Source organism: Thamnophis sirtalis, unplaced genomic scaffold (genome assembly GCF_051295495.1).
Source record: "Thamnophis sirtalis isolate CommonGarterSnake01/CBP01778 unplaced genomic scaffold, rThaSir2_p1.2 scaffold_3, whole genome shotgun sequence".
NCBI classification, from domain to species: Eukaryota; Metazoa; Chordata; class Lepidosauria; order Squamata; family Natricidae; genus Thamnophis; species Thamnophis sirtalis.
In genome coordinates this window covers 115,903,424-115,930,417 of record NW_028261383.1, presented here as the reverse complement: position 1 = coordinate 115,930,417, position 26,994 = coordinate 115,903,424, and the positions used below count along the sequence as shown (strand labels likewise).

The window sequence follows — 26,994 nt, the reverse complement described above, 5'->3', positions numbered from 1 at the left end:
TGTACATTTTATTCTAAATAACAAATTACTATTACTGGCATTCTTTATCACAATTCTTCAATTTCTATTCTAGGCTAAAGTTCTTAAGAACCTAACTAATAACCCCCTACGTAGTAAAAATGTATCCTTGAGAGCTGGGGGAATATGGTAAACATTGGATGTGTGCTTGGGTACTTTGCTCTAGTATCACAGGTGTATTTTTGTGTTGAGCTCTGGCCATGTGATGCTGCAAGTTTCAATAGCAGGAAGGTCACCACAAAGACTAGTTCCAAAGGTTAAACCAGGCAAAACATCCTTGGGAGTCAAACAAGGTCAGAATAGCAAGGGGAATGCTGTTTACAGGTGGGACTTTAGTGTGGGAATGTTTGTAGTTGCTTCAGAAGAAAGAAGAAGACAACTTTGTGACACTACTACCAAATTGAAATTCCAATTTCATAGCTTCAAATTTTTTATTTGATATGAATGGAATTGAGATTATTTATTGAGCGTATACAGTATATAGTGGTTGAATAGACTTGTGTAACCTTCTGTTCCATTTTTTCCTTTGACTAATAATATAGAAAGTGTCTAGAAATAACAAAACTTCTGCCTTTCATCTTCAATTCCCGGTCATTCATCCTCTAAACCCGTGATGGTGAACCTATGGCATGCGTGCCGGAAGTGGCATGCAGAGCCATCTCTCCGGGCACACCAGCCATTGCCAATTGCTCTCCCGGGTTCCAGTGCGCCAGCCAGCTGGTCTTTGTGCGTACGTATGTGCCAGAAACTGGAAGACCAGGTGACCTGCACACATGCACACACCAGAAACCAAAAGCTCAACCTCCCGGCACGCATATGCACACCGGGGAACTGCTCTTCCAGTTTCTGGCACTCCCACACATGCATGCTGCGGAGCTTCTCTTCCAGTTTCTGATGCTCCCCCCCCCTGCACATGTGCTCCTGTTTTGGTACTCAGTGCCAAAAAGGCCAACATTTGTCTAGTCAGATTTTTTTTTTGCTTACTCTCAGCACTGAGAGAAGTTAAGAGCAAGGAGAGAAACTTCCACTTGAAGGCTAGATGTACCAACCCTAGTTTAATCCAAAACCTGGGCATTTCCAAATCCTTCCCACCTGTATGACACACTAATACTGGAAGGCAATGCTGGGCAATGTTCAGCAGGGTTGTCTATCCTTCCATCTTTCCTGCTGCAGTGCCTTCCATTACAAAGAAGGGTCTAATATTGTTCTGTTAGTCAGTGAACCCTCACTTCAATTTCCAGAGCTGTAGAAGAGGGAAATCAGCACCGTTTCCCGAGGCACTGCCATTTTTCAATGCGGGTTAATGAATAGCAGAGTCTGAATTCCAGTCAACATTTTCTGAGCTCAATGCCCTTTGAGAGAAAGAGGAGAAGATTCCTCACTCTGGCAGGTTCCTTTCTTCCCTGCTGCTTGTGTTTCCTATATTTATTGAATGCAAATGCTTCCAAGTCTCATCCAAATAGATTTAGGAGTAAGCAATTTCTTTTCTGCCCAAAACGATGCTTTTTTTTTTTTGAAACAGGACTCTGTGGGTGCAAGTATACCTAACACTGTTGAGGAGGGGCCACTGGAAGATGTGGGGCCTGCTTGTTTGATTTTAAAAATAAATAGGTGTACTAAGCTAAATGAGGCTTTAACTTCTCTGATTTGTTCATCATGTCTTCATCACTGATGCAGACATAATGAGAAGCAGGTAGGATTGGAGTCGTTAAAACAGGCTTTACAGGTCCATTTGCAACTAATAGAAAGGGGAAAGAAAAAATATATGGTCAGGGGACGAGCAGAGAAAAGGACTTGTGGGAAAGAGAGACTCCTAGATGTTTGTGCATTCAAGCTGTTGCCTGAGGCTTCCTAGCCACCCTAATAATTTACACTGGCTGCCCATGTCTGGCAGTACCAAGCAATTCTGAATGTTTCTGCATTTGTATGCTGAATGCAAAAGTCTGTGCATGTTTTGCAAGATATGTGCACAGCCTTTTGTTTGTAGAATTTTCCAATGGCAAGCAGTTCGAGTGTGATAGCGGAATAGAAAGAGAAGCTGCATCTATTGTATCCACTCGGATATTTGTGTCACTCATTTGACCAAGGGTGTCAAACTCAATTTCATTGAGGGCCGCATCAGGACTGTGTTTGACATCGGGGACTGGGTGAGCATGACCAGGGTGGGGATGGCCAGCTTGAAGTCAATCATGTCAGGGGTGCCTGTGGTGGCCCAAGCACTCTGCCAGAGAAAACGGGCTCCCAAGCTCCATTTTCGGCTGGGGCAGCCTCCTGCAACCCTCTGCCAGCGAAAACAAAGCTCAGGAGGGCTGCATGTGAGCATCTCCCCAGCTCCATTTTCACTGACAGAGGCATCATGGGCCAGTCCTTTTCTGTTTCCAGGTGGCCCCATTGGCCAGATCTAAGCACCCCATTGGCCAGATCCGGCCTAGGGGCCTTGAGTTTGATAACCCCTGAATTAGACAGAACCCTCAGCCTGTTGCTTCCTTTTGGCCATCTGAAACCTTCTAAGATTTTCCCAGAACAGACTTTTGTTTTTTGAAGGGATCTGCAAATGAAGGGAATTGCCTAGCATTGGGAAAAATGTGTGGGGCGAGAGAGAAAGAAAGAATATGCTAGACAGTTTAAAGAAATGCATGCCAGTATCTTCAACAGGCTAAATTAGATAGGCTTTTGCCATTTTAGTACACACATGTAATTGTCTAATGTCATTTTTACAGGTGATTGTCAGTTATTTCCATAATGTACCATCTTGCATTTTATATCTTGGCAGCCATCAGTCTAAAATATTGACTATAGAAGGGCAGGGGCTTCAATGCATATTTATGGCAATTTCTCATGATAATTGCCTGCTTTAATATTGGTCAGCCTATGTCTTCATCATGGGTGGAATCTTGATATTTACATCTCCCAGTGATATTTTCAACAGTTGCTGGATGCAATGTTTGAGCTGTTCTTATATGACAAAGAATTGAGAGAGGAAATGCTAGCCACAGATGCCAAGTTAAGGATTTAGCATTTCCGGGGACAATATAATTCTAAGAAGAACAGGCTGCATTCTGAAAAAGTATCTCACCCACTGTATCTGCTTGCAGCAACATGAATTCTGCCACCCACTATCACCCAACTGTAAAATTTTGCTGCTTATGTGTTACTTGACACTTTGAATACATTTACAGAAAACAAAGGGCTGTTTTTGCCCCCTGGCATCTCCTATTAGGGTAGGAAAAACTCTTACTTTAAATCCTAAGAAGGTGCTGCCAGCCAATGCAGCAATACGGAAGTTATGTGAACCAGTGGGCAGCATCTTAAATTATTTTCTATGAGTTGATGAGGCTTGTGAATTAAATATAAATCCAGTTAAAAAATAACTTAAGAAAGTGACATTGACCAGCCTGGTGGTTGTATATCATAGTTGCTTTTCTGATACTCATGTTGATGGTATGAATCTTCACTTTGCCATTTAAGTTATCAATAATTAGTCTGCATTGTAATATTAATTACTGTTACTCTACATATTTCAAAATAGCATATACAGTTCTTCTGCTTTGTTATCAGATCAAACTGGTCATTCAGTGGATAATCTCAGAGCATCAGACCTGAAGGAAGGTTTTAACTTAAATCTCTGATGCCCACCTGGACTGATTTTTGTCCCTCCTCCAAGGATTAGTCTAAATATAAAGAAATTCCCTCTATGATTTTAAGAGGCAGGATAGCCTTTTTCTAGCCCTTATTTGGCCCATCCTACCTTCATTTGGTATACGTCAGTGGTGGGATTCAAAGTTTTTTACTACTGGTTCTATGGGCATGGCTTTGTGGGTGTGGATTTGTCGACAGCAGAAGGTTACTGCAAAATCCCCATTCCCATCCTACCCCACTAACCAGCTTTCCAGATCTGTTCTCCTGTTCAGGGCAACCAAAAAATATCAATGGGGAGGCAGCAGGGGTAGCAGCTTATTTGCCGGTTCTCCGAACTACTCAAAATTTCCATTACTGGTTCTTCAGAACCTGTCAGAACTGGCTGAATACCACCTCTGGTACACATGCTGTGCTGCTCTGAGTGACAGATGGAATACACACTCAGGTTAAAAAGGGCATACATTGTGGGTTTGCATAGTATTAATGAGTATAAATAGCTCACAACTACCATGATTCTCTGAAAATACGACATGTCCGAATAATAAGGCCATGCCATATTTTTCTGGTGGGCAAAAATATAAGCCCTCCCCTGAAAATAACCCCCTGGACAACCTCCCACCTCTGGCCAGGCAGAGTGCCACTCACCAACTTAGAGGTATCCTGAAGGTGCCAAGCCACGGAAACTGGGGGGAAGGCAAAGGTGATCGCGTTGCTTGGCGCCTTCAGGATACTGCTAGGTTGGTGAGCAGCGCTGTGCCCAGATGAAGAGGGGGGTTGCCAGGTAGCTGTTCTCTTGCGAGCAGGCTCCCAAAGAGCACAGCCTCAGGGGCAAACAGTTGTGCTGCGCTGTCGTGGCAGCGCAACACAACATCCATGAAGCGACCACACTCACGAGCAGCCATCCGGCAAACCCCCTTTCCAGCCGGGCACAGCAGCATTCATTGACCTAGGGGTATCGCCAAGCGGCGTGAGTGCCTGTTCGCTGCCACCTGGCTCCCACGGCTTGGTGCCTTCGAAATGCCAGTGAATGGCTGGAGAGTGGGGTTGCGTGAGCGGCTGTTCTGCTCTCGTGCCTCCCAGCCTCATGATGCCCTGGCCCAGCTCTCCCTGCAGAGCCAGGGCACCTCTACTGCTGCCGCTGCCACCACTGCCATGTCAGCATGGCTTTTTCGGCAGCTTCCAAACCAAGTCTTCTGGCAGTGGCCGCTCTGGTTATACGCTCTATGGTTGTATGCTCTGCTGGCAGCTGGCTCATGTGGCTTGGTGATACCCCTAGGTCAGTGAATGGTGCTGTGCCGAGCTGGAAAGGGGGTTTGCTGGGTGGCTGCCCAGCAACCCCAAAACAATAAACCCTCCCCTCATAAAAAGGCCCAAGCCATATTTTGTGGGTAAAAAGAAAATAAGGCCCTGTCTTATTTTCAGGGAAACATGGTGTGCAGCGCAAAATATCTGATCCTATGTTCTGGAATGCAGTCAATGTATGTGCAACACCTCCATCTGAAAAATCTTGTGGGCAAGCAGACTTCTTTAGTGAAGATTACTTATGCTCTTGACTTTGTGGTATGATTGAATATTCTCTAATTATTTTTCCTCTCTTCCTAATAGCTGGGCTTTGTCTGAACTGCTGGACCCTCCAGGAGCTAGTTAATCGCGATGCAGGGAACTACCTCATTCTCCTGGAGAAAATCCTACAGAAGACTCAAGAGGTAAAAGAAAGGGAGAGATGGGAAAGAAAATAAGGTTTGATGATAAGCCACCTTCTTGCTCATACAATTACCTTGATTAACCCTCTACAAAAGGGAAATCATCTTGTGGGGTAGCATCTAATGAGATTATCTAACTGCCTAGCTGCATCCTTCTTGGAATTGATTATTGAGAGACATCTGGTCTCAGTAGATTTTAGTTTGAATCTGTCAGTTCTGTTTTGCTGTGCTGGAAACGGCAGCTAAAGTCCAGAGTTGGGTCAGGTAGGACTCAGAAAGGTGGTGTTTTTTTTAATCTATCCTGCTTTGAACAACAACTCCTGATATGAACCTACTGTCCAGAGAATTTTCTCCAGAGAATACCTGTTTTTGTGAAATGTGCAGGTGAGCAAGAGAGGTCTCAACTTTCTATTGAAAAAGGGACTTGCTTTGATTCTGAAACAAGGTTACTTCAGTGTTACTGAATAGAGATTAGTGTAACAGGAGTTCCAGTGAATCCATTTGATATCTTCTGTACTTGTTTTTTTTTAATTATTCTTTTCTTCCTGTCAGTGACTTCCTGGTTCTTTAATAGAGCCTTGCCTCAGTTATTTTCAGTTTTTGTAATTTAGAAATAGAGTTTGGTTAAGGGTACATACAGCAAAATCAAATCACAGTTGTGAATTCACTAGAAGAAAGTTTCCCTTTCACCTGAACAAGACCGTGGAGTTTAATAAACAGTCACATTTGGCTCATAGAAAATAAACCAAAGCCCCCGGAATCTTGGATGAAGCATTCAAAGTCCTCTTTCACTCTCTTTTTACCATTGCTGTGCAATGGTATGGAAAAAAATATGAAATAAATGCAATACAGCAAGCTAATTCTGCTGACTGCTGGCTTACTGCAATTTGGCAGTTCAAATCTCACCAGGCTCAAGGTTGACTCAGCCTTCCATCCTTCCGAGGTCAGTAAAATGAGGATCTAAAATGGGGGCAATAGGCTGACTCTGTAAACCACTTAGAGAGTGCTGTAAAGCACTATGAAGCAGTATATAAATCTAAGTGCTATTGCTATTAAGTATTTGTAATTTTAATCCAATACAATGAAATGAAATTATGCTTAGTTTTTCTTTCATTTCTGCTCAGAACTTTCATGGTCCCTGGCATGCCATTCAGTGCTGCATTTGTTCAATTCAATTCCCCCTCCAACCTCATATATTGGACTCTTACGTCTATACGTCCCAAGGTGTTTCCCCCCTATAACTCATTTTATATAGTTTAAAATTTGGTACTTCTTGATGATGCTACTTATCTGTTCTTTCTCATTTTGGCAGCTGTGTATCTTTCTTGAATGTGAGGATACTATTTTTACTACTTTGGTCTTGGTTGGAAACCTTTTTTAATACTGGAAGTTTTAAAGAAAGATGAACAGATATAAACAAATTAATCCACACTGTTCTAGCAGTACCTTTACAAAGCTCTGCGAACTTTGGAACAAAGTATGGCTTAATTCTGATTCCTCTCAGACCAATCCATCATGGTCTGTGGGCATAGAAGATGGAGTTACCATTGTACAACATCTGAAAGGTCACAGGTTCCCATGTGTCTTCTTAAGACAAGCTTCTTCTGCAAAAGGCATCACTTCACTTGCCTGTAGTATCTAATACAATGTCAAAATAACAGAATTGGAAAGCACCTTGAAGGTCTTCTAGTCCAACCCTCTGCTCAACCATACCATTCCAGATACATGGGTGTCCAATCTCTCCTTGAAAATCTCCAGTGATGGAACAGCCAAAATTTCTGGAGGCAAGGAATTCCATTGATTCATTGTTCTCACTGATAGGCAATTTCTCCTTAATTCTAGGTTGGATTGCTCTTTGAACAGTTACCATCTGTTGCTTCTTATCCAACTGTTAGGTGCTTTGAAGAATACTATAGGTCGACCCCCCTCTTCTCTGTCACAATGCCATTCTTTTTCCAGCTAGCACGACTATCTAAAAAGATGTACTGATAAATTATGTTGAGTTTTGTGCCAGAGCTCAGAATCACCATTCAGAGTGACTTTATCACTGAAACAAGTACCCCACAGGCCTGGTCCACATTTTGCACCACAACACATAGGTGTGTTTTTGGAACAATATGGGAACCCAACTCTTCTGTTCTGTAAACCAAAACGATAATGGTTTGTGGTTTAGCATAATATAAACCATTGATTATTCAACAAATTGTATTATGAAATATGTTTTAGTATAATGTGTAAAGCTATGCAAAGTAAGATTAATATTGTTTTTAATGAATTGTCTTTTAAGTAGTGTACCAATTATATTTTCATTTTTTGTTCTTTCTTCTTTTTCTTTTTTATGAAGGTCCTAGAAAATTGTGACTACAATCTTTTTACGCCATTGGCCTTACTCTTCAGTGCAACTGTCCTGTCTGTAAGTTTGGAGCTTAAACCCTGCAATTCATGGTCTTAGTAGTCAAGCCTTTGTGATGATGACTCGCTGTCATTTAGATTTTTTTCTAAATTGATGGGATTGTGGGCCTAATCTATCATGAAGGTGTGCTGTAAATAACTACCACTAGACCCTGTATTTATTGAAGCACAATGAAAGAAATTAGTCAAACAATATCATCAGAGTTAGAGGTTCTGCTTGAGGAAGTCACAGGAATCAGAGAAACCTTAGCTGCAGCAGCTAGCCAGAAATTTATTTTAATATATGCTTCAGTGGAAAGATGAGGTCAGTTGGAAAAGTAAGTCAACGATCAGGTGTTCTCTACAAGACTAAGGTCTTCACTGTCTAGATTCTACCTCTTCAAATCTATCAGTCCTCAATAAAAATAAAAAGGAAGGAGTTTAAGACAAGATATTTTTAACTTTAAAAAGTAGTGGTTATTGTAATAAAAATGGGTTGAACAATCTATGTTTGAGAACTTGAGAACTTTTTAACACTTATTTCAGCCATCCCTTGACCATTTTATTAAGTGACATTTATTGATAGTTCTTATAAGCCATTAGAAGGCTGGGATTTCCTTCTTATAAGAGGAACTACCAATGGCAATAATAAATGAAGGAGGAAGGGAGGAGGGAGAGAAAGAGAGAGAGAGAATGCACATCAAAAATCTGTGCTACTGTGTTATGAATATTTTGTTTTCCTTTCTTTTTTCCCCTGGAGCTTTTTTTGGGGGGGGGATGTATGCTGTTAAGCAGGTAAATCTGTAGCATTAGCTCATACTTGATATCTCCACTGGGCCCTTGTGTTATTTGTCCTCAAGTGATGCACCTCTTTAAAATATCTTTTCTCCTTAGATCCCCCATTTTCCTTCGGATTCTGATCTGCTTTTGAGAGCTGTGAGGATGTACCGTGATTTTCTCACCTGGCCTGTGCCGTACTGCAATATCTGTCAGGAATTACTTAACTTTATCAACGATGAACTCAAAGCCCCAGGTAGGAATCTTCAAGAATTTTTTGGAGACTGATTGAGCTAAGCATACTGCCCTGGGAAGACAGCTTGCTGGACAATGATGTGGCAATTTTAAGCATGTTGATACATTTACATTTCCTAGTCACAGATGTTTGACCAATTAAACAAAATAATTAGAAAGCATGAAAGTGTCCCAAATTTAGTTTTAGTCAATTTGGAAGCTGTCAGAAAGGAGCATTCTCTACAGCAGGAATAACATTTTAAAGAATATTGTCCCCCACTCTCCTAACCAGACAGTGGCTAATTTTATTTATGTTTAATACAATGTATAGACCACACAATGTACAAGTAAAGGTAAATAAAAGTTACAAAAAAATAAGTGACCTGAAATCAACATATAACTCCTCCACACAGAATCTATACAGCAAGGGCTCAAATTCCACTTGCCCAAAGATGCAAATAAGATGCTAGTTTTTAATAACTTCCTGAACACCATCAGAATGGGAGCCACCCAGAATCTCGTAAACCCCATTGGCTATTTCTCCTAAGCCCTCTTCCCATCCACTCCCATCCTATTTCTTCAGGATTGTGAAAAGCAGATTGCCCTCTCTTATTCCAAGTTGGCTCTTGCATGAACTTTGCAAAGCAGAAGCTTTTTTCTTGGCGGGGGTGGTGGTGTTTTTCTCTGGACTTCCCAGTCTAGACCATAGCTCTGGATTTCATAATGTTTTATGACAATATAGTAAACAAGACAGACTTTGCTTAGATTTTCAAGACAATCTAGGTCATGGTGCATGTGGGTGTGTATTAAAATTAACAGACAGGGATCTTAAGCCTTGAAAGTATTTAGCTGATCTATTTTCTTTATTTTCATAAGCACAAAAGGTGAGGAGGCAGAAAACTGATGGTTTTACCTTCAAATGTCAATGTTTTTACTGTCAAATTGCACACTCTCATGTGCACAATGGAATGGGCACACATGGCATGGAATAGGTTGCTCATCCTGCATCACTGCTGTCCTATTTTGCACGGTGAAAGCCAACTTATGCTGCTGCATTGGCTGACCACTTCTCTTCCTTTACAGGGATTTCTTTTCAAAGGCTTGTTAAAGATGAGCAAGGGTTACCTCTAAAAGGCTGTGAGAATTCTACCGTGTAAGTATTAAACACTCATAATGGCTTTCTGTACATTTTTAGAACAGCTTTCCTAACCTGATATCCTCAGGATAATTGGACCGTTACCTTTAGCACACATTTCTGGAGGACATCAGCTTAGGAAAGTCTATCCTTAGGGAAAGGAGCTTTGTTCCTTTGAGGTGTTATTAACAGCTTTGGATCCTTGTGTCTCTGACTTCAGGGGTTTGCTTGCAAACATTTCATTGGTAACATCACTAAGGACTCCACACTGCAACCCTGAGCTACATATTCTCTTCTATTAATGGTTTGCTTGTTTCCCTGTCTTCTTTCCCTAGAACAGTCCTATTGCTGAATCCTTCAGAAGTTGATGGGGAATTCCTATCAGTTGCTGAAAAGCTAAGCTCTGCGGACTACTCCCAGCATACCTTACTAGCGACACTCCTGGAGCACACATATCAAGCTAACTTTGGTACCAGATGCAACCTGGAAAAATTACGTCAAATCCTGAAGGTAAAGAAAGTCCTGTGGCCTAGGCCTTGTTTTACTTATTCATATTGCTATTAATAGTAGAAATATAAATACATGTATTCCAAATATATCAATAAATAAAATTATTTTCAGTTAGGTTTTAGGCTTGGACTTAGTGTGGATAGAGCTTTGGTAACTTGTCAGTGACCTATAGTGGAGCTAGGATGTGGGTGATGGTATCGGTCCTGTCCCTCCTTGATTTCTTAATGACCTTCAATACCACCAGTCACAATATCGTTCTGGACTGGCTTCAAGGAAATAGGAATAGGAAGTCCAATACCGCAATTGCCTCCTTTCTCCACACTGGAAGAGTTGGTATTCAGCAGGTTCTGACCAGTTCTGGAGAACCGGTAGTGGAAAGTTTGAGTAGTTCAGAGAACTGGTAAATATCACCTCTGACTGGCCCCACCCCCATCTATTCCCTGCCTTCTGAGTCTCAGCTAATTGGAAGGAAATGGGAATTTTGCAATAACTTCCCCTGGAGTAGGGAGGGAATGGAAATTTTACAGCATTCTTCTCCTGCTATGCCCACAAAGCCATGCTCATCAAGCCATGCTACACCCACCAAGCCACCCCCACAGAACTGGTAGTAAAAAAAATTGAATCCCACCAGTGCTCCACAGTCAGCGTTGGTGGTGGAAAAAGGTCACATTCAATACTGATCCTTCGTGAGGTAGAGTGGGACTCAATACTCTCTCCTCTCCTGTTTAATATATACATGAACTGATGAAGCAACTGGAGAGGTCATTCATTGCTTCAGGGGCATATATCATAAATATGTGGATACTACCTGGTTGCCTACCTTGACCTCCGGTGGCCAAGTGATGTTGTCAAGGTATTGTCTTTATGCCTGGAACCTGTCAGTAACTGGATGGGAGGAACAGGCTCAAACGTATTACTGGGAAAATCTGGTTGTGGATGTTATGATCTAATGCTGGGGACGTTCAACCCTTGGGTCTTAAATGTGGCAACACACTCCATCATTCAACAGTAGTGTACAATCACAGCATCTACTGGAACTCTTAGCTTTTGCTTGAGGAAGTTATGCCCAGGAAGATCTTTAAAAAATCTAATTTGTACACCACTTGCTCCTATTCCCGGATTCAGAGGAATCACTGTCACAATTACTCATGCCTTGGGTTTTTTTCAGATGGGCTATTGCAATGACCTCTACATGAGGTCATTCCCTGAAAACTACCCAGAAGTTACATCCGATTCATTGTGCAGCAGCTTAATCAGTGATTGACAAGTCTTACTATGTCCATATAAACTTCTGCTTCATGAGCTGCACTTGTATACCAATAAGCTTCCTACTGCAGTTCATAGTGCTAATTATTGCCTATAAAGGTCACTGGCATAAGGCCTCGGTCTCTGAGTACTGCCTATCTCCCATAGTGTCTGTCCATCCTGTACAATCAAACAGGGTTGACTTGTAATTAAGCAGTGTCATCTAGCAGAATTCAGAAAGCAACAATAATCTTCCTCCTATCTGCTTCCCAACCTATTCAGCCTGCCATCCTACCAGCCATAACACAAATAAATGTAGCTCTTGTGAGGCCTGGAAGCCATCATTTGCATTGTGCCTTCAGGCCTGACAGGCTGCCCCCCTCATCAGAAGATCATGTCCTGTAATGCAAATGATAGCTTCCAGGCCTGATAGCTCTTCTTCCAAGCCCTGAGTTAAGGTGTCTTAGAAGGCCCCTCTAATTTGAGGTAGTATGAGATGTGGTTTTTGTTTTATTCTTCCTTTGGCTTAATTTTGTGGGTTTAAAAAATAGATTCTTTCTTTTTAGCTGTATGAAGTCAGCCCGAGTTGTTTTTGGAACTGGACACCCTAGAATAAATTGTTTTTGTTGATGCTGGTGCTGCTGCTACTGCTATTGACACAGTGAATCTCATTTCTCTGTGGTACATTTGTTCAGTTTGCAGTAGCTTTTGTTTTGGAAGTAGTTGCCAATTGAATCTTATATTATTTTCTTTCTGTGCAGCTGAAAACTGCAGAAGAACTCATGAAAATGTTCACCAGAACTGCAGAAGCCCAGGAGTTGGCAGTTCTGACTAACAATGATCCTTCAACTGCTAGAGAACAGCTGGAATCTGTCTTGCTAGAGATTGCAAGAACAGCAGGGCTACCTGAAATAGCAGGTAGGAAAGCTAAGACAAGTATGTGAATATATTCAGATACTGTCTCCATCCTAATAGAGTTTGTCTACCTGTTAACGTGTCCATTTCTTTCTTCAGATGAAGGCCAGCTGTCTAAACTCCGTGTGATCCCCATCCCTGTTGCTCGCTGTCATGTGTACAGATGGGATAAGGATAATTTTGGTAAGCTTAAAATCTGTAGGCCAGTTTACATGCTTAATAATGCTTTCAGAGGGGAGGAAGGATGGTTTGGTAAGCCTGATTGAAATAAAGTAGATTTGGCACCCAACGTCTTTAAATCTAAGACTGGTCTTGATTTTTAGAAATAGTGAAACCATATATAAAAATAGAGCCTGATATATCTGATTAATTAAACTACTAATATCAATAGCTCTATGATAGAAGTCATAGACAAATGACATCTTCTAGGGCAGTGAGGGCGAATCATTTTGGCACTGAGTGCCAAAAGGGAGTGCACGCAAAGGGCACATTCGCTCATCGGAGCTGCAACCTGGAAGTGGACTTGCCCAGTGGGCATGCTTGCACCAGAAAATGAAGTTCCAGTTTCCAGTGTGTGCACATGCGCTGGCCAGAAAGTCTTCTAGGTAGTGGTATGCATGCATGATAATCAGCTGTGTAGCGCACATGCTCACGCTGGAAAATGGAAGACCAGCTCTTCCAGTTTCCAGCACTGCCGCACTCACGAAGGCCAACTGATCATCATGTGCGCATGCATGTCAGAAACCCAGAAGAGGAGCGGGTGCAACCGCGCCTGCCAGGTGACATGGCTCTGTGTGCTGCTTCAGGCACACGTGCCATAGGTTCACCATCACGGTTCTAGGGTCTACCACAAATAAAAACTGCTTTAAACTGATAGGGGTTTTGTTACATCTTATTTTGTATCTGCCTCCTTGTTACAGATATCTTGAATGAGGTACTAGACAAAGAAGTGGATTACCCAAAACAAGTTCTTTTGGAGGATGAAGAGGAGGAGGAGGAGGAGGAGGAGGAGGAGGTTGACAATGGCTTTGCAAAAAAAGACTGCCTGTTGTCCACCCTTGCCTCAGTCAGGAAAGACTCTATGTTCTCAACATTGTCAGAAGATGACCATTGTGACTCACAAGTGTCTGTCATCTCTGCTCTTTCCAAAAACTCTGAGCTCTCCTTCGTCTCTAGGAAGTCCTTGAAATCTTTTGTCTCCAGTCTGAAAGATTCTATGGATAGTGGCTATGTGGAAGACAGTGATGACAACTCTTTAGATTTGACAGGACGCTTAGATCTGAAGGAAGAAAAAGTGTCACACAGGCATCGGCTGAGCAACAGGCTGTACAAGTTGTTCAAGAGCAAGAGCCAGATGTTCTTGGGCAGAGATCTGAGAGATGTTTCTGAGGTAGCCTCATTGTCATTGCCATTACGCCGAGCAGAGAGTCTCTGCAATCCTGTAGCCAAGGACCGCATCCCTGCACGATCCCGACGGGCACAGTCACTGCCACAGCATATGCTGAGTGCCGCACTTTTACAAAGCCATATAGCACAGAACACTTTTGTCCAACGCAGGCCCTTGTTGAGCTCCGATGAAGATACAAAGATTTCAACACTGCGAGTGGTCGTGTTTGGTTCTGATCGCATCTCAGGGAAAGTGGCCCGGGCTTATAGTAGTCTGAAGTAAGTGGGTGAAAGCGATTCTTAATAACTTGCCTCTTGCCCTTTTCAAAGCTATTGTTTTATTATGCAGGAACCAGCCAATGTAGTATTTAGAAGACCAAAGTTTCTATAACTTCTCTGTTAGTCACTGAAATGAAATTTCTTCTGAGGTCTTATGTTATGTCATTACATGTTCTATTTATGTTGTTCATGACGCTTTCATGTAAATAGGTGATAAGAAAAAGTGGGGTGTAATCTGAAATAGGCTGTATGCTTCTTTAGTACATACTGTGACTAGAGAATAAAGACTATTGCAATGTAGTAGTATAGCCTTTATTGTCATTGTACATCATGTATACAACAAAATTGGTTTTAGCCTCACTGATGTAATCCATGACAACAAATACAAACAACATGAATAGTATAAAGAATACTCCCTATGCAAGTAATTAGGAAAAAGAAAGAAAAATTAGTCCTACGTTTCTGCATGTGCGTGGAGTGATTGTGGTTGTGTTTAAGAGTCTGATAGCCCAAGGATAGAAACTATTTTTAAATCTATTTGTTCAGCTGGCTTCTGCCTGATGATAGAAGTGTGAAGATCTGGACTCCAATTGCACGGTACCAGCTGAGGTACTGGGGGAAGGTCTTGAGCAGATTTTATGGAGCGAGTTTCAACTTGTCGCTCCTGAGGAAGTGGACAAGGCCATGGGAGCGGTGAGTGCCTCCACCTGTATACTGGACCCGTGCCCCTCCTGGCTGGTCTCGACCAGCAGGGAGGTGACACGTGGCTGGCTCCAGATGATAGTTAACACCTCTCTCCGGGAAGGATCCTTCCCGCACCTCCTAAAGGATGTGGTGGTGAGAACCCTCCTGAAGAAACCTTCTCTGGACCCAGCCATTTTGATTAACTACCATCCAGTCTCCAACCTCCCCTTTGTAGGGAAGGTTGTTGAGAAAGTGGTGGCCTTTCAACTCCGGTGGACCTTGGATGAAGCCGATTATCTGGATTCCTTTCAGTCGGGTTTCAGGCCTGGCTACAGCACAGAAACTGCTTTGGTCGTGCTGATCAATGATCTCTGGCGAGCCAGGGATAGGGGTCACTCCTCTATCCTAGTGCTTCTTGACCTCTCAGCGGCCTTCGATACCATCGACCATGGTATCCTTCTGCGATGGTTGCGGGAGGTGGGAGTGGGAGGCACCGTCCATCAGTGGTTCTCCTCCTACCTCTCGGACAGGTCGCAGTCGGTGTTGGTTGGAGGGCAGAGATCGACCCCTAGGCCCCTCAATTATGGGGTGCCGCAGGGTTCGGTCCTGTCCCCCCTCCTATTTAACATCTACATGAAGCCACTGGGTGAGATCATACACTGGCACGGGATTAAATACCACCAATACACAGACGATACCCAATTGTATCTGTCCGCCCCGTGCCAACTCAGGAAAGCGGTAGAAGTGATGTGCCAGTGCCTGGAGGCTGTCAGGGTCTGGATGGGAATGAATAAGCTTGCACTCAATCCCGACAAGACTGAGTGGCTATTGATGCTCCCTCCCAAGGATGATCCAGCTATTCCATCTCTTAGCCTGAGGGTGAAATTATACGCCCCTCAGAGAGGGTTCACAATTTGGGAGTCCTCCTGGATCCGCAGCTGACGCTAGAACATCACCTGTTGGCTGTGACCAGGGGGGCCTTTGCCCAGGTTCGCCTGGTGCACCAATTGCAACCCTATCTGGACCGGGAGGCCCTTTGGATGGTCACTCATGCCCTCATCACCTCAAGACTGGATTACTGTAATACGGTCTACATGGGGCTGCCCCTGAAGAGTGTTGGAAGACTTCAGTTAGTCCAGAATGCAGCCATGCGAGCGATAGTGGGTGTACTTATGTACACCCATGTTACACCTATCCTCCGCGAGCTGCACTGGCTTCCCATTGGTCTCCGGACACGCTTCAAGGTGCTAGACGTTACTTTTAAAGCCCTACATGGTATCGGACCTGGCTACCTGAGAGACCGCCTCCTGCCAGTTACCTCCCAGAGACCTATAAGATTGCACAGACTAGGCCTACGGATTCCATTTGCCGGTCAATGTTGGCTGGCGACTCCCCAGGGGAGGGCCTTCTCTGTAGCTGCTCCGGCCCTATGGAATGATCTCCCCGTTGAGATCTGGACCCTTACTACCCTTCCGGCCTTCTGCAAAGCTACCAAGACCTGGCTGTTCCGGCAGGCCTGAGGCTGTTGATTTATCCAGCCCCCTCCTAAGTTATGAATGTTGTGGAATTTTTAATGTTGTTTTTTATTTTTGTATGTCCCCCCCCCCTTCCCCTTTTTATCTGTAAGCCGCCCTGAGTCTTTCGAGAGAGGGCGGCATACAAACCAATTAAATAAATTTAATAAATAAATAAATAAATTTAATAAATAAATAAATAAATAAATAAGAGACACTACCAGGGTGTGAATCATCTCTGAGTATCTTCCTTACTCTGCTAAAGCAGCGAGACCTGGCGGATGTCATCCAGTGGTGTTAGAGGGCAACCAATGGTTTCTTGTGCCGAATTGATCACTCTCTGTAGTCCCTTCCTGTCCACAGCAGTTAAACCAGCATACCATACTTTGTACTTTGTATGGAATGACCTTTGAAGACCATTTGAAAACTTCAGTTGATTCCAAGTATGGCAGCCCTTTGGGTTTAAAGAGTGCTATTTGAGTTATACATTTTTGCCATTGGTTGTAATGCTGCGTATGCTAGGATTGCCTGTAATGTTGTCCTTCATTTTTACCATGGATTCCCTATTTTTGATGGATGTTGTAAATAGAACCAATCAATCACATTCTGTTTGCAAGCAAATGGCCACGGCATATCACTTTCTTCATGTATTCTTATTCTCTCTCTCTTATTTTTACAGATCTCAAGAAAGCAGCTGTCCCTATTTAACTCGGTACTGTAGGTTGCAATTTTTTTATGTCCCAGTGAAGAGGAGCAATCCTACCTCATTTGCACTGACGTACCCTCTTCTTTCTTCAGGAAGTCCTAATTCCCATAGTTCTGGATCAATGGTAAGCCTCCTGGGCATAGTTGGAACTGATGCTTATAGTCTATTACACGGTGCAATACATAACATTAAATAATTATTTCTTTATATCAGGTGCAAATGGAACTCATCCAATAGTTCTTCAGGAATTTGAATATGAATCCTGTGGTTCATCTAGGAAAAATATATGCTACGTGACTAAAATTGGTTTCTGTACCAAAGAACTGGGAATTGAATAATATATTGTTCCCTTTTAAAAAGGGAATCAATAAAATTACAGCTGGTATTTTTTGAAAAAAAAACTTCTTAGATTAAACTAGCAAGCATACAGAAACAGTATTTTTGCAGGGCTTCTATAACAGCATATATACGTTTTTGGACAATGTCAACAAACAAATTGGAGAGATATAATCAACACTTCAAGTAGTCCTCAACTTACAAAAGTTCATTTAATAACCATTCAAAGTTATAAAGGTACTGACAAAATCACAACCATTTTTCACACTTACGGCTGTTACAGCATCACACGGTCACATGATCAAAATTTGGATGCTTGGCAGCTGGTTCATATTTAGGATGGTTCCAATGTTGGGGTCATGTGATCACCTTTGCAACCTTCCGACAGGCAAAGCCAATGTGGAAGCCAGTGATTCACTTAACAACCGTGTTAGTATCTTAACAATAGCAATGATTCACTTAACAGCTGTGGCAAGAAAGGTCATAAAATGGGGCAAAGTTCACTTAACAAATGTCTCGCTTAGCAACAGAAATTTTGTTGTAATTGTAATTACAACTCAATTGTGGTCATAAGTCTAGGACTATCTGTATTTACTTCGGCTCTCTAGTCCTAGAGCTTTGGCAGAATTCCTTAGCAAAACTTCCTAAGTAAACTACGTGGGTATGACTCCTCTTCTGAAATGGTAACTTGATTCTAAAAAAAAGTGGGGTATGGAAAGTAACTAAAGACAGAAAATAGAATTGGTTTCTGGGGGTGGAGTCATTAAGACTGCTGCTTTTCAATTTATTCATAAACTATCTGGAAAGAATGATGAGACATACGATGGGCATGTTTCACTTGATAAGATAACTTTTCATTGCTAAGATGATTAAAATGAGAACAACAAAAATGGGGCAGGGCAGTGAAGTGATCATCCCCAATAGGAATAGACATGGAAATAGCTCGTTCACTGCCAGCCAATTTAAACTGATGAATGTGGAGCTGAAAGAGTCGTGTATAACTAAGAATGGCAGCCTGATATTTGAGACGGCATTGATTAAGCAGAAAAGGTTGAGCTGGTACAAGATAGCTCAGTGGCAGTGTTGACCCAGGATGTTTCATTATGGGAATGAGTACGAAAGGAATAAAAACTAAAGCAACCAATATTGTGGAATTCTATGGTGCAATTACATTCAAAACACTGTATAAACTTTTGGCTGTTATATTTAAAGTAAAAGGTTCAATTAACTCCTTTCTAAATTATTAAGGACATGAAGTAATTCTGCTATTAAAAAGAAAGATATTGGGGGGGGGGAATTCTAAATTATTGTAGCTACAGTATCTCATGTTACAGTTATATAAATTTATCCACAGAATAGCAAAAATGAACAGGGAAATTTGCCCCTATTCCTCATAATGGTGGAACTGAGGCCATTCAGTGTAACTGAGTCAGGAAACACCTTTTTATGTAATACCTAGTTGAATGTTCAAAACAATGTCAAGATAGTTGTCCACCTGGATTGCTTTAGAAGTTTGGACTGATTTACCCATATCACTATGTGAATGGACGCTAATTGTGCTAGATCTTTATCAGCATCGGTTAATTGTTGCTCCAGGATGTGAGTGGAAATATGCTGCTACGCTCATATCCTTTCCCTGTGCTTTCCAGAGACATCTGGTTGGCGTGGGTGAGAACAACATGCTGGGGTAGATGAGCTTTTGATAAATACTTTAAAAGCATGTCTCTTTATAGCACAAATCCAGCTGATACAAGTGAGCATTAGAAGAGCATAGTCTCTGTGTTTGGTGGCAAGATAGCATGAATGTGATAGAAGTCACTGCTGATCCCTTCTCCAAATCATGCTTGCTTCCATTTGGGGAGACTTAGAATAACTTTATTGTCGCTTAGAATGTACACTAATCTGCATACATTAAAATGAAATGTCACTGCATACAGTTCTCAGAGGATCACCACTTCCAATATACTCTACATAAATATAAATGCATATAAATAAATAAATAAATAAATAAATAAATAAATAAATAAATAAATAAATAAATAAATATGCATATACCCACATATGTTATATGTCACAGAGAAACAACACAGTCTAGTTCAGATGTATACATGTACATGGCAAGAAAAACAAATCTTGTGAGTTTACCAGACGTATGGCATAGGGAACAAAGCTGTTACAGAATCTGGAAGCCCTTTTAGAAATACTTCAAAGCCTTCTCCCAGAAGGGAGCAACAGAAACAGTCCGTAAAGTGGGTGCGTGGGGTCTCTACCAATGCTTTGAGCTCTAAGCACATATAGGCAGTGGTGGGATTCAGCCAGTTCGCATCATTTAGGGAGAACCGGTTGTTAACTTTCTGAGCAGTTTAGTGAACTGGTTGTTGGAAGAAATCATTAGGACAGAGAACCAGTTGTTAAATTATTTGAATCCTACCATTGCATATAGGAATATAGGGAGAGTAGCTAGGAAACAACAAGCAACTTTGTATAGAATTTCCTTAGCAAGAGTATAGTAACTTTCATAACTAGTCTGTTGAGGTTCATTAATATCTCTATACCTGAGGAAGTTGTTTGCAAGCATTGAATTTTGGAAGCCTGCGCTGTGAGGTGATCTGGCTGGAATGCATTGAGTTAGGCTTTATGTTTCTTACAACAAATCCAGCTAGATTTGAACAAGGATTCAGTTACATCTGTCTTTAAAAAGTGATTACTGTGTTCCAAGCATCATAAGAATTTCCACTTGGATCTCTGAGCATTGCTTCTTATCATGCTTCAGTAAAGCTGCTAATGAAATGTATATCTTTGATTTCAGGATCCAGGTATGGGAGGGATGGAGAGCAGCACAAATGATATCTCATTCTATATAGGTATGCTGGATCCCTGGTACGAACGCAATGTTCTTGAGCTAATGAATCTTCCCACCAACGTTTTATGCCAGGTATTTTCTGAATTCTGAATTGCTTAGCGTGCATCTTGTTATTCATTAATGCACTCCATACCCTTATTCTTGTCAAACCTTTGCCCTTGGTCACTGTTGCCTATAGAGTGGAAATGTATCAAAAGATCAAAGCATATATTTAAGGAAGTGATCTTGTCATGCATGAAGGATGCCATATAGAAAGATGGAGGCAGAATTGTGATATTGTGATAGAGGAGAACAGAAAAGAGATCTGCTTTCTATTAACATATTAACATCCCTCCTTTGAGTGTTTAGCTTATTGAAACAAAAAGTAATTCTCCGTTCTATGTCTGAGGAGAAATGTTAAATTATATCCTGTTCACTTATGCAATAAGGACATTAACCTGTGTTAGCTTCCTGCCATGGGGTTCCCTAAAATGCTAAGATTCTTGGAGGACTGACAAACATACATGTCTTCCTGTGTGGCAAAGAGCTGCAATGAATACTTGTTAAATTATTACCGTAAATTTAGCTGTCTTAAATACACATAAACCTTGTGCCTATTTGGATGTATTTGTCTTATTTTGTATTGACTTGCAAAGTTGCTTAGCTTTAGGCTTTCCACTTACACATTTTCTCTTTAAAAAAATGAAACGTTTGGGGGAACAAACCAAGAATCCTTCCTTGTCTTAGGGAGATATTCTTATGGGGTAGAGGGTGAGCAGAAGGCTGTGAGGGAATTAGTGAACTGCATTGCTTAGGTGAAAGAGAACTGATGACTTTTTGTCTGTCTGCAGCAATCCATTAAGCCTGAGGGAGAGTCTTCAGAGGAAACAGCCACCAAACTTCCCATCCTGGCTGATATGATTCTTTATTACTGCCGCTTTGCTACCCACTCTATATTACTCCAGGTCTATCAGGCAGAGGTGAGAATGGAAAAAAAACAGGGGTTGGTAAAGGCATATAATAAATAATTGTTATTAGTATGCTGTCATTATTCTTGCAGTCCCATGCAATAGGCCAAGAATATGTTCAATTTCACTCAGCATATTTCATCCTATTTTGTGTTTGGCTAGGTTACCATTTTTCTGTGTGGCAGAAAAAGTCAGACCCAATAATACATTTTTCTTCTTGAAAATGAGAAGAGGGGGTGCCCTATGGCTCTAAAGGGCCAGTCTTGTTATTAGATCATTTTAGAAAGCCCATCAGATGCCTGATTCATTCTTCTTCCCAAAACACTGTTGCTGGTTTCTTCTGCCTATTTATAGATGAACTGACTGCCTCAACACACATTAAGTGTAGTCTTCCTGTTATTTATTGCAACAGTCTCTAAATCTTGTGATTCGTGGTTCCAATTCATATTTGGTCCTATAAACCACATTTAATGTGTTTGTTAATTTTTTTTAGAAAAAAAATATCTTGAATATAGAAAGGTGGGGATGGGGGTGATTTGCTTTGGTTTATCTTGAAGGAGAATGTTAAATGGCCTCTTCCTCTGAATTTCACAGCTCACTTTCATTGGTGGGGGGAGAAAAAGTGAGATCTTCATCCACTCCCTTGAGTTGGGCCACTCAGCAGCTACACGGGCCATCAAAGCCTCAGGTAAGCCAAAGGAGGCTCATGTGTGATCACTTTGTGTTCAGTTTTGGGATGGGGGAAAATCAGGGGTGGGTTCCAGCTGCTGCTATTGTCAGTTCACTCAGGGACATGCTGCACATGCTTGCTTGTTGTGCGCTACATGTGCATGTGCTGTATTAAAAGTGCTCCTGTGCATGCGGCGCAGAAGCAAAAAACAAGATGGTGTGGCCGAGAGAACCAGTTTGGGAGCATGGCAGGCCGAGTTATGGCCTACTTGGCTGAACCGGGCCAAACCGGTAGGAACCCACCTCTGAGGAAAACTCAGTGATGCAAAGGAGAAAAACCAAAACCCTGCCTGCAAAGAGCAACCAAATTGATAAACTCAGCCAGGACTGTCATCTACCGAAGGGTTTTCTCCTCAGCAATTGCTAGCATGAAACTCATGAGGAAGACATACCTGATAAAATAAAAGAGGCCCTTTGTAACTATGTAAATCAATTAACAGACGGGCCAGCAACTCTTTGGTCTTGTTTTGGAGAAACACTAATCTACCCAGTTCTTCTGCTGCCATCTTGTTTCTCTGGAATGCTTGTAAAAGCTCACCATAGAAAGCAGGAAAGAGAATTGTTTAGTTTGACTCCTATAAGGTACCTATGAGAAGGAGGCAAAGGGGCAGCCTCCTGCTTTCAGGTATCCATGGAAAGTAAGGATATCAATACTGTGAACCAACCAATAAAAGAGGCACATACAGTATGGTCATGGCAACAGCTATGCACTGAGGACCCAAGACATGAAGTCTTCTTGAAGGATGGGGAGAAGCTAAAATAGAGGAACAGCATGTGTATTTATTCGGTTACAAAACTAAACAGCTCTTCCCAATTTGCTAAACTACCTGCAGAGTCTTTCTATGTTCTATTGGCGTTTACTCCCATCCATCCATCCAATCCTATCTTCTTATTTTGTTCAGGTCCAGGTTGCAAGCGTCTTGGCATAGATGGAGACAGAGAAGCAATCCCACTAACACTACAGATCACTTACAGCAAGGTAAGGAAGATGCTCTTCTTATGGGCCTCCCATGTTAGGACCTGGGTTGGAAAGGGAGATTCTGATCAGGAAAGGGAAGAAAACAGCAACACAAGTCTGAAGTTCTCAAGCACTGGGAGCAACACATGGGGAAATGTATTTAATTAGAGAGAGCTAATGCTGTTAGCTACGGTCTTCAGAGATTGGTACATGGAACCAAGGGACCGGGAATAACTCACCTTTAATTTCTCCAGAGGTCAGTCAGTGGAAGGAGCCGCTGGAATGACATTGAAAAAGTTTGTACATCCGTCAACCTTAGCAAGGTGTGTAAGAGGCAAGAGGAACTTGGTAAGTTTGGGCAACAATTCTGCTTCCATAAGACCAATAATAAGTGGAGGTTGGGGGAGGGGAGAATCTTGTCGAATCTAGGATTTATCTTAAGAAGTGGGCAGCTGATTCAGAGAAGCCCAGACTGTGCAGTGGAGGTGTGTATTTATTAATGCACCCCTTGTTGATCAACTTGACTCTTATGTAATGCAAGGCAAATACTTGTGTCCCAACATCTGGCACTAGTCCTTGAGTTGTGGGATGATGTTCTTATGCATATGTCATCATTTTCTCCTGCTTGTTTCCCCTGGAAACAAAACAGAAAGGGAAGGTTGGAGACTGATTAATCGTTATAAAAGAAAGTGAGGTCCAAGAGACAAGATATATCACTGTTTCTTTCAAGGCAGGAAGAACCTTCTGTCAAAGAGGCTGAGGCCATAGCATGGATCCAACTCCAAGCCACCTTTTTTGGCCACTGTTATGTCCTATTAGGTGTCCAGATCTAGTAATTAGGTAACTGAGCTGAGAATAGACTGATTTCCTTAGGAATTACAAGTTGATTGCAGATCATACCACTAGACTGTTCCCTGGGCACCTTGGCTTGTCTTGCCTGGTCAAAGCCCAAATAGGAATGGATTTGAGAGACTCTGTTTGCCAGAGAGATTCTCCGCGTCTGCAATAGACCAAGTGCTGCTATTTCCCCCCATTTTTTGTACGCTTACATCTCTAGAGATATCTGCTAGATTCATGCAGTAACAATTTTGGACACTAGATGTCACACATTTTCCTGCTTTGAACCAAATATGTTTGCACTCCAGTAACCTGACTGGCTTTAAACACAGAGGGGTTGGCTGCGGTCCTAATTATCTAAGGAAATCGTATTTTTAGCCTGATAGAACAATGTGCTTACAACTTCAAGTGTTTGTAATTGCACATTTAAACAAACTAGGCTAATGTACCAGAAATAACTTTAATGGCACCTATTACAGATTGTAAGTGATTTCTTGAAATAGGGTAAGGAAATTTTGAAAGAGTCCCTTAAATTAGATGGGCATTTTGAAACAGGAGCTGAGAATTATGGAAAATCAAGGCTAAAAGTTGGGGTAGATGACATAGTGATATTTAGGGATTATATTTATTAATTAAAATAGTTTATTAAAATGTATGTATTATCTGTCATATTACAATACTAAATATAATCCTAAAAGTATAAACTCAGGAAGATACGTGTTTGAATTAAGGACTTCGCTAGTATAAACAAATGTGTTCTTTCTGCATTCTTTTGCTAGCTAAGCCTTGGTCCAAGGGAATAAGAAGATATTTCTTTCATTTACCAGGCACAGGTGAAGCCTTTGCACATACATTAAACTGTTCTCTAGAGCACCTACAACCTTGCCATTTTTCATGCAGCATTTATTAATTTCATTTCTTCAATATTTACTTGGACACTAACATTTAGAACAGCTTTCAAATCTCTGACATATCACTGTCGTTCCCAGTTGGATCTCAAATTTACTCCTTTCAGTAGTCTCTTCATCCTTATCACCATCCCCCTTCATTTCTTTCCATTTAATACACACACACACACACACACACACACACACACACAAACAAACACACACACACACACACACCGGTGCTCCTACAGGCACCGCCATCTTGTTTTTGCCTTCTGTGCATGCACAGAGCAATTTTTGTTGCACTGTGCATGTTGCACTGTGCCGTATGCGCATCAAACATCCTTTGATGCCCTGACCGAACCGGCAGTAATGACAACCGGAACCCACCCCTGCCTTGCCTGCATCTTAACCATGCCACCATGTGTTGGGCTATCTCTGAGAGTTCTCTGCAGAATCTTCCCTTGGTTCCTGGGTTTGAGCTGTGTTGAGGGTTTACAGTAGCTGGTATATCCATGCCTCATAATAACTGCTAGGCTCTGTAATGGTGGGTATGGTAGTGATATTCCAGCATCATGTGTTGGTTGAACATCCAGGTCTTCTTGAATCTGGGATGTAATGTATAGTTGATCTATTTCAAGTTGTAAGAGTAGCTTGCTCATCACTATATTGATGCATTTCTGAAGTTAATGTGGGCATTGTTCTTCTGCCCATCCATGGTTCCCTCATACATTTCATATATCTGCTCTCCTTAGGTACACTGCTTTAATAGCATTCCATCAATTGCAGGTTCTCTTGTCTCATCCATGTATACTTTGTTCCAATAGCCCATGTATTGTCAGATTTTTCCTGGTTCCCCAACATTTGGTGCCGAACTTATTAATTCAGGTGATGTCCAAAGTGGCATGGTTGTTTTTGCCTCTGTAGCTTTCATATCCGAGATAGACAGGCGAAGATTTAGGGCATCTTTGCCCAAGGACCCTTACTATTAATGTAGGTACGTGCCAGAATTCAAAGCCTGGTCTCCTGCATCAAAGGGCAACATCTAATCACTACATTATCCAGTCACTCTCCCACTTTAATATCCATTTGCATTTCATTGAAAATGACTCTTTTCCCCTACACACACATCTTCTGAAATGGATAGCATACATTCATTTCTCTTACACGAACATCTTCTGAAGTGGACAACTTCTGTTTTTCAGTTTTTTCTGGACCTTCAGGATGGCAGGATATTTTCTTCTTCTCTTTTTAAAGACAAATTTGAATTTTATATTGTGCATACAATATAACAATAATATAATACAATAAGAGCCAAGGTGGCGCAGTGGTTAAATGCAGCACTGCAGGCTACTGCTAGATCAGCAGGTCAGCGGTTCAAATCTCACCGGCTCAGGGTTGACTCAGCCTTCCATCCTTCCGAGGTGGGTAAAATGAGGACCCAGATTGTTGGGGGCAATATGCTGACTCTCTGTAAACCGCTTAGAGAGGCCTGAAAGGCCTATGAAGCGGTATATAAGTCTACTGCTATATACGCTAATGCAAATGACTTTATTAAGTGTTCCATGATGCAGTGACAGTCATGCTGATTGAGAATGGGGTGTTGTAGTTCAGTAGTTAATAATTACTGGTTAATCAGTTTGTGAAGGTTGGTATGGAGATTCCACATTTGGCTATTACCTTTATTTCCTTTTGCCTTCCAGGTCCCAAAACAGAATGCTTGACTCTTACTGCCACAGAGGTAATCAAGAGGCAAAGCTCTAAATCTAAAAAGAGTTTCAATCAGGTACCTGATCAATGATGCCACCCACTGTCCCAATTGCTATGGCTGAGGGAAGCAAAAATGTGTCTCTATGAAACAATCTCTTTTATGTTTTTCTTATAGCAAATTGGTATATATCAGTTGAAAGTGGACAAAGTCCAGATCACTGGAGTTAACTGCTCCTTTGCTGTATGCCTTGATCAAGATGAACGGAAAATTCTGCAAAGTGTTACCAGGTAGGTGAGAGTGGACAGTCATTTGATGAGGGATAGCTAGATTGGTAGGGTTTTAGCCATTCTACAAAGCAAAAAAAAAAAGCCATTTGGAAGCACATTAGGTTTGACCGTTAAGGTTTTTCTTTACTAGTATCTGGGAGTTTTTTCCATCTCTGTTTCTGCTATATGCATTACAATACATGTTCTTTTTTCCTTGCTTCAGCTGAGTAAGGGAACTTAGCAAGTGTTTACATTCTACACAGGTCTGACAGAGATTGGATCCAATTTGTTTGCAATTTTTATTCTTTAATCTTCAGTTATTGA

General features: G+C 41.7%; 1 protein-coding gene across 3 annotated transcripts in view; it reads left to right on the top strand.

Annotated features, from left to right (window-relative positions):
- PIK3R5 (phosphoinositide-3-kinase regulatory subunit 5) overlaps positions 1–26,994 on the top strand; it is a 58,959-nt gene that overhangs the window by 28,315 nt on the left and 3,650 nt on the right. For all 3 annotated transcript variants that reach the window (XM_087709782.1, XM_087709784.1, XM_087709783.1), the window contains exons 3-18: positions 5,263–5,363; positions 7,705–7,773; positions 8,646–8,784; positions 9,846–9,915; positions 10,233–10,407; positions 12,414–12,570; positions 12,667–12,750; positions 13,488–14,232; positions 17,110–17,260; positions 20,282–20,407; positions 21,166–21,294; positions 21,877–21,970; positions 22,914–22,990; positions 23,224–23,317; positions 26,397–26,479; positions 26,579–26,691. In XM_087709782.1, coding sequence (XP_087565908.1) covers positions 5,263–5,363; positions 7,705–7,773; positions 8,646–8,784; positions 9,846–9,915; positions 10,233–10,407; positions 12,414–12,570; positions 12,667–12,750; positions 13,488–14,232; positions 17,110–17,260; positions 20,282–20,407; positions 21,166–21,294; positions 21,877–21,970; positions 22,914–22,990; positions 23,224–23,317; positions 26,397–26,479; positions 26,579–26,691 — 2,407 coding nt within the window. The remainder of the gene's footprint in view (positions 1–5,262; positions 5,364–7,704; positions 7,774–8,645; positions 8,785–9,845; positions 9,916–10,232; positions 10,408–12,413; positions 12,571–12,666; positions 12,751–13,487; positions 14,233–17,109; positions 17,261–20,281; positions 20,408–21,165; positions 21,295–21,876; positions 21,971–22,913; positions 22,991–23,223; positions 23,318–26,396; positions 26,480–26,578; positions 26,692–26,994) is intronic.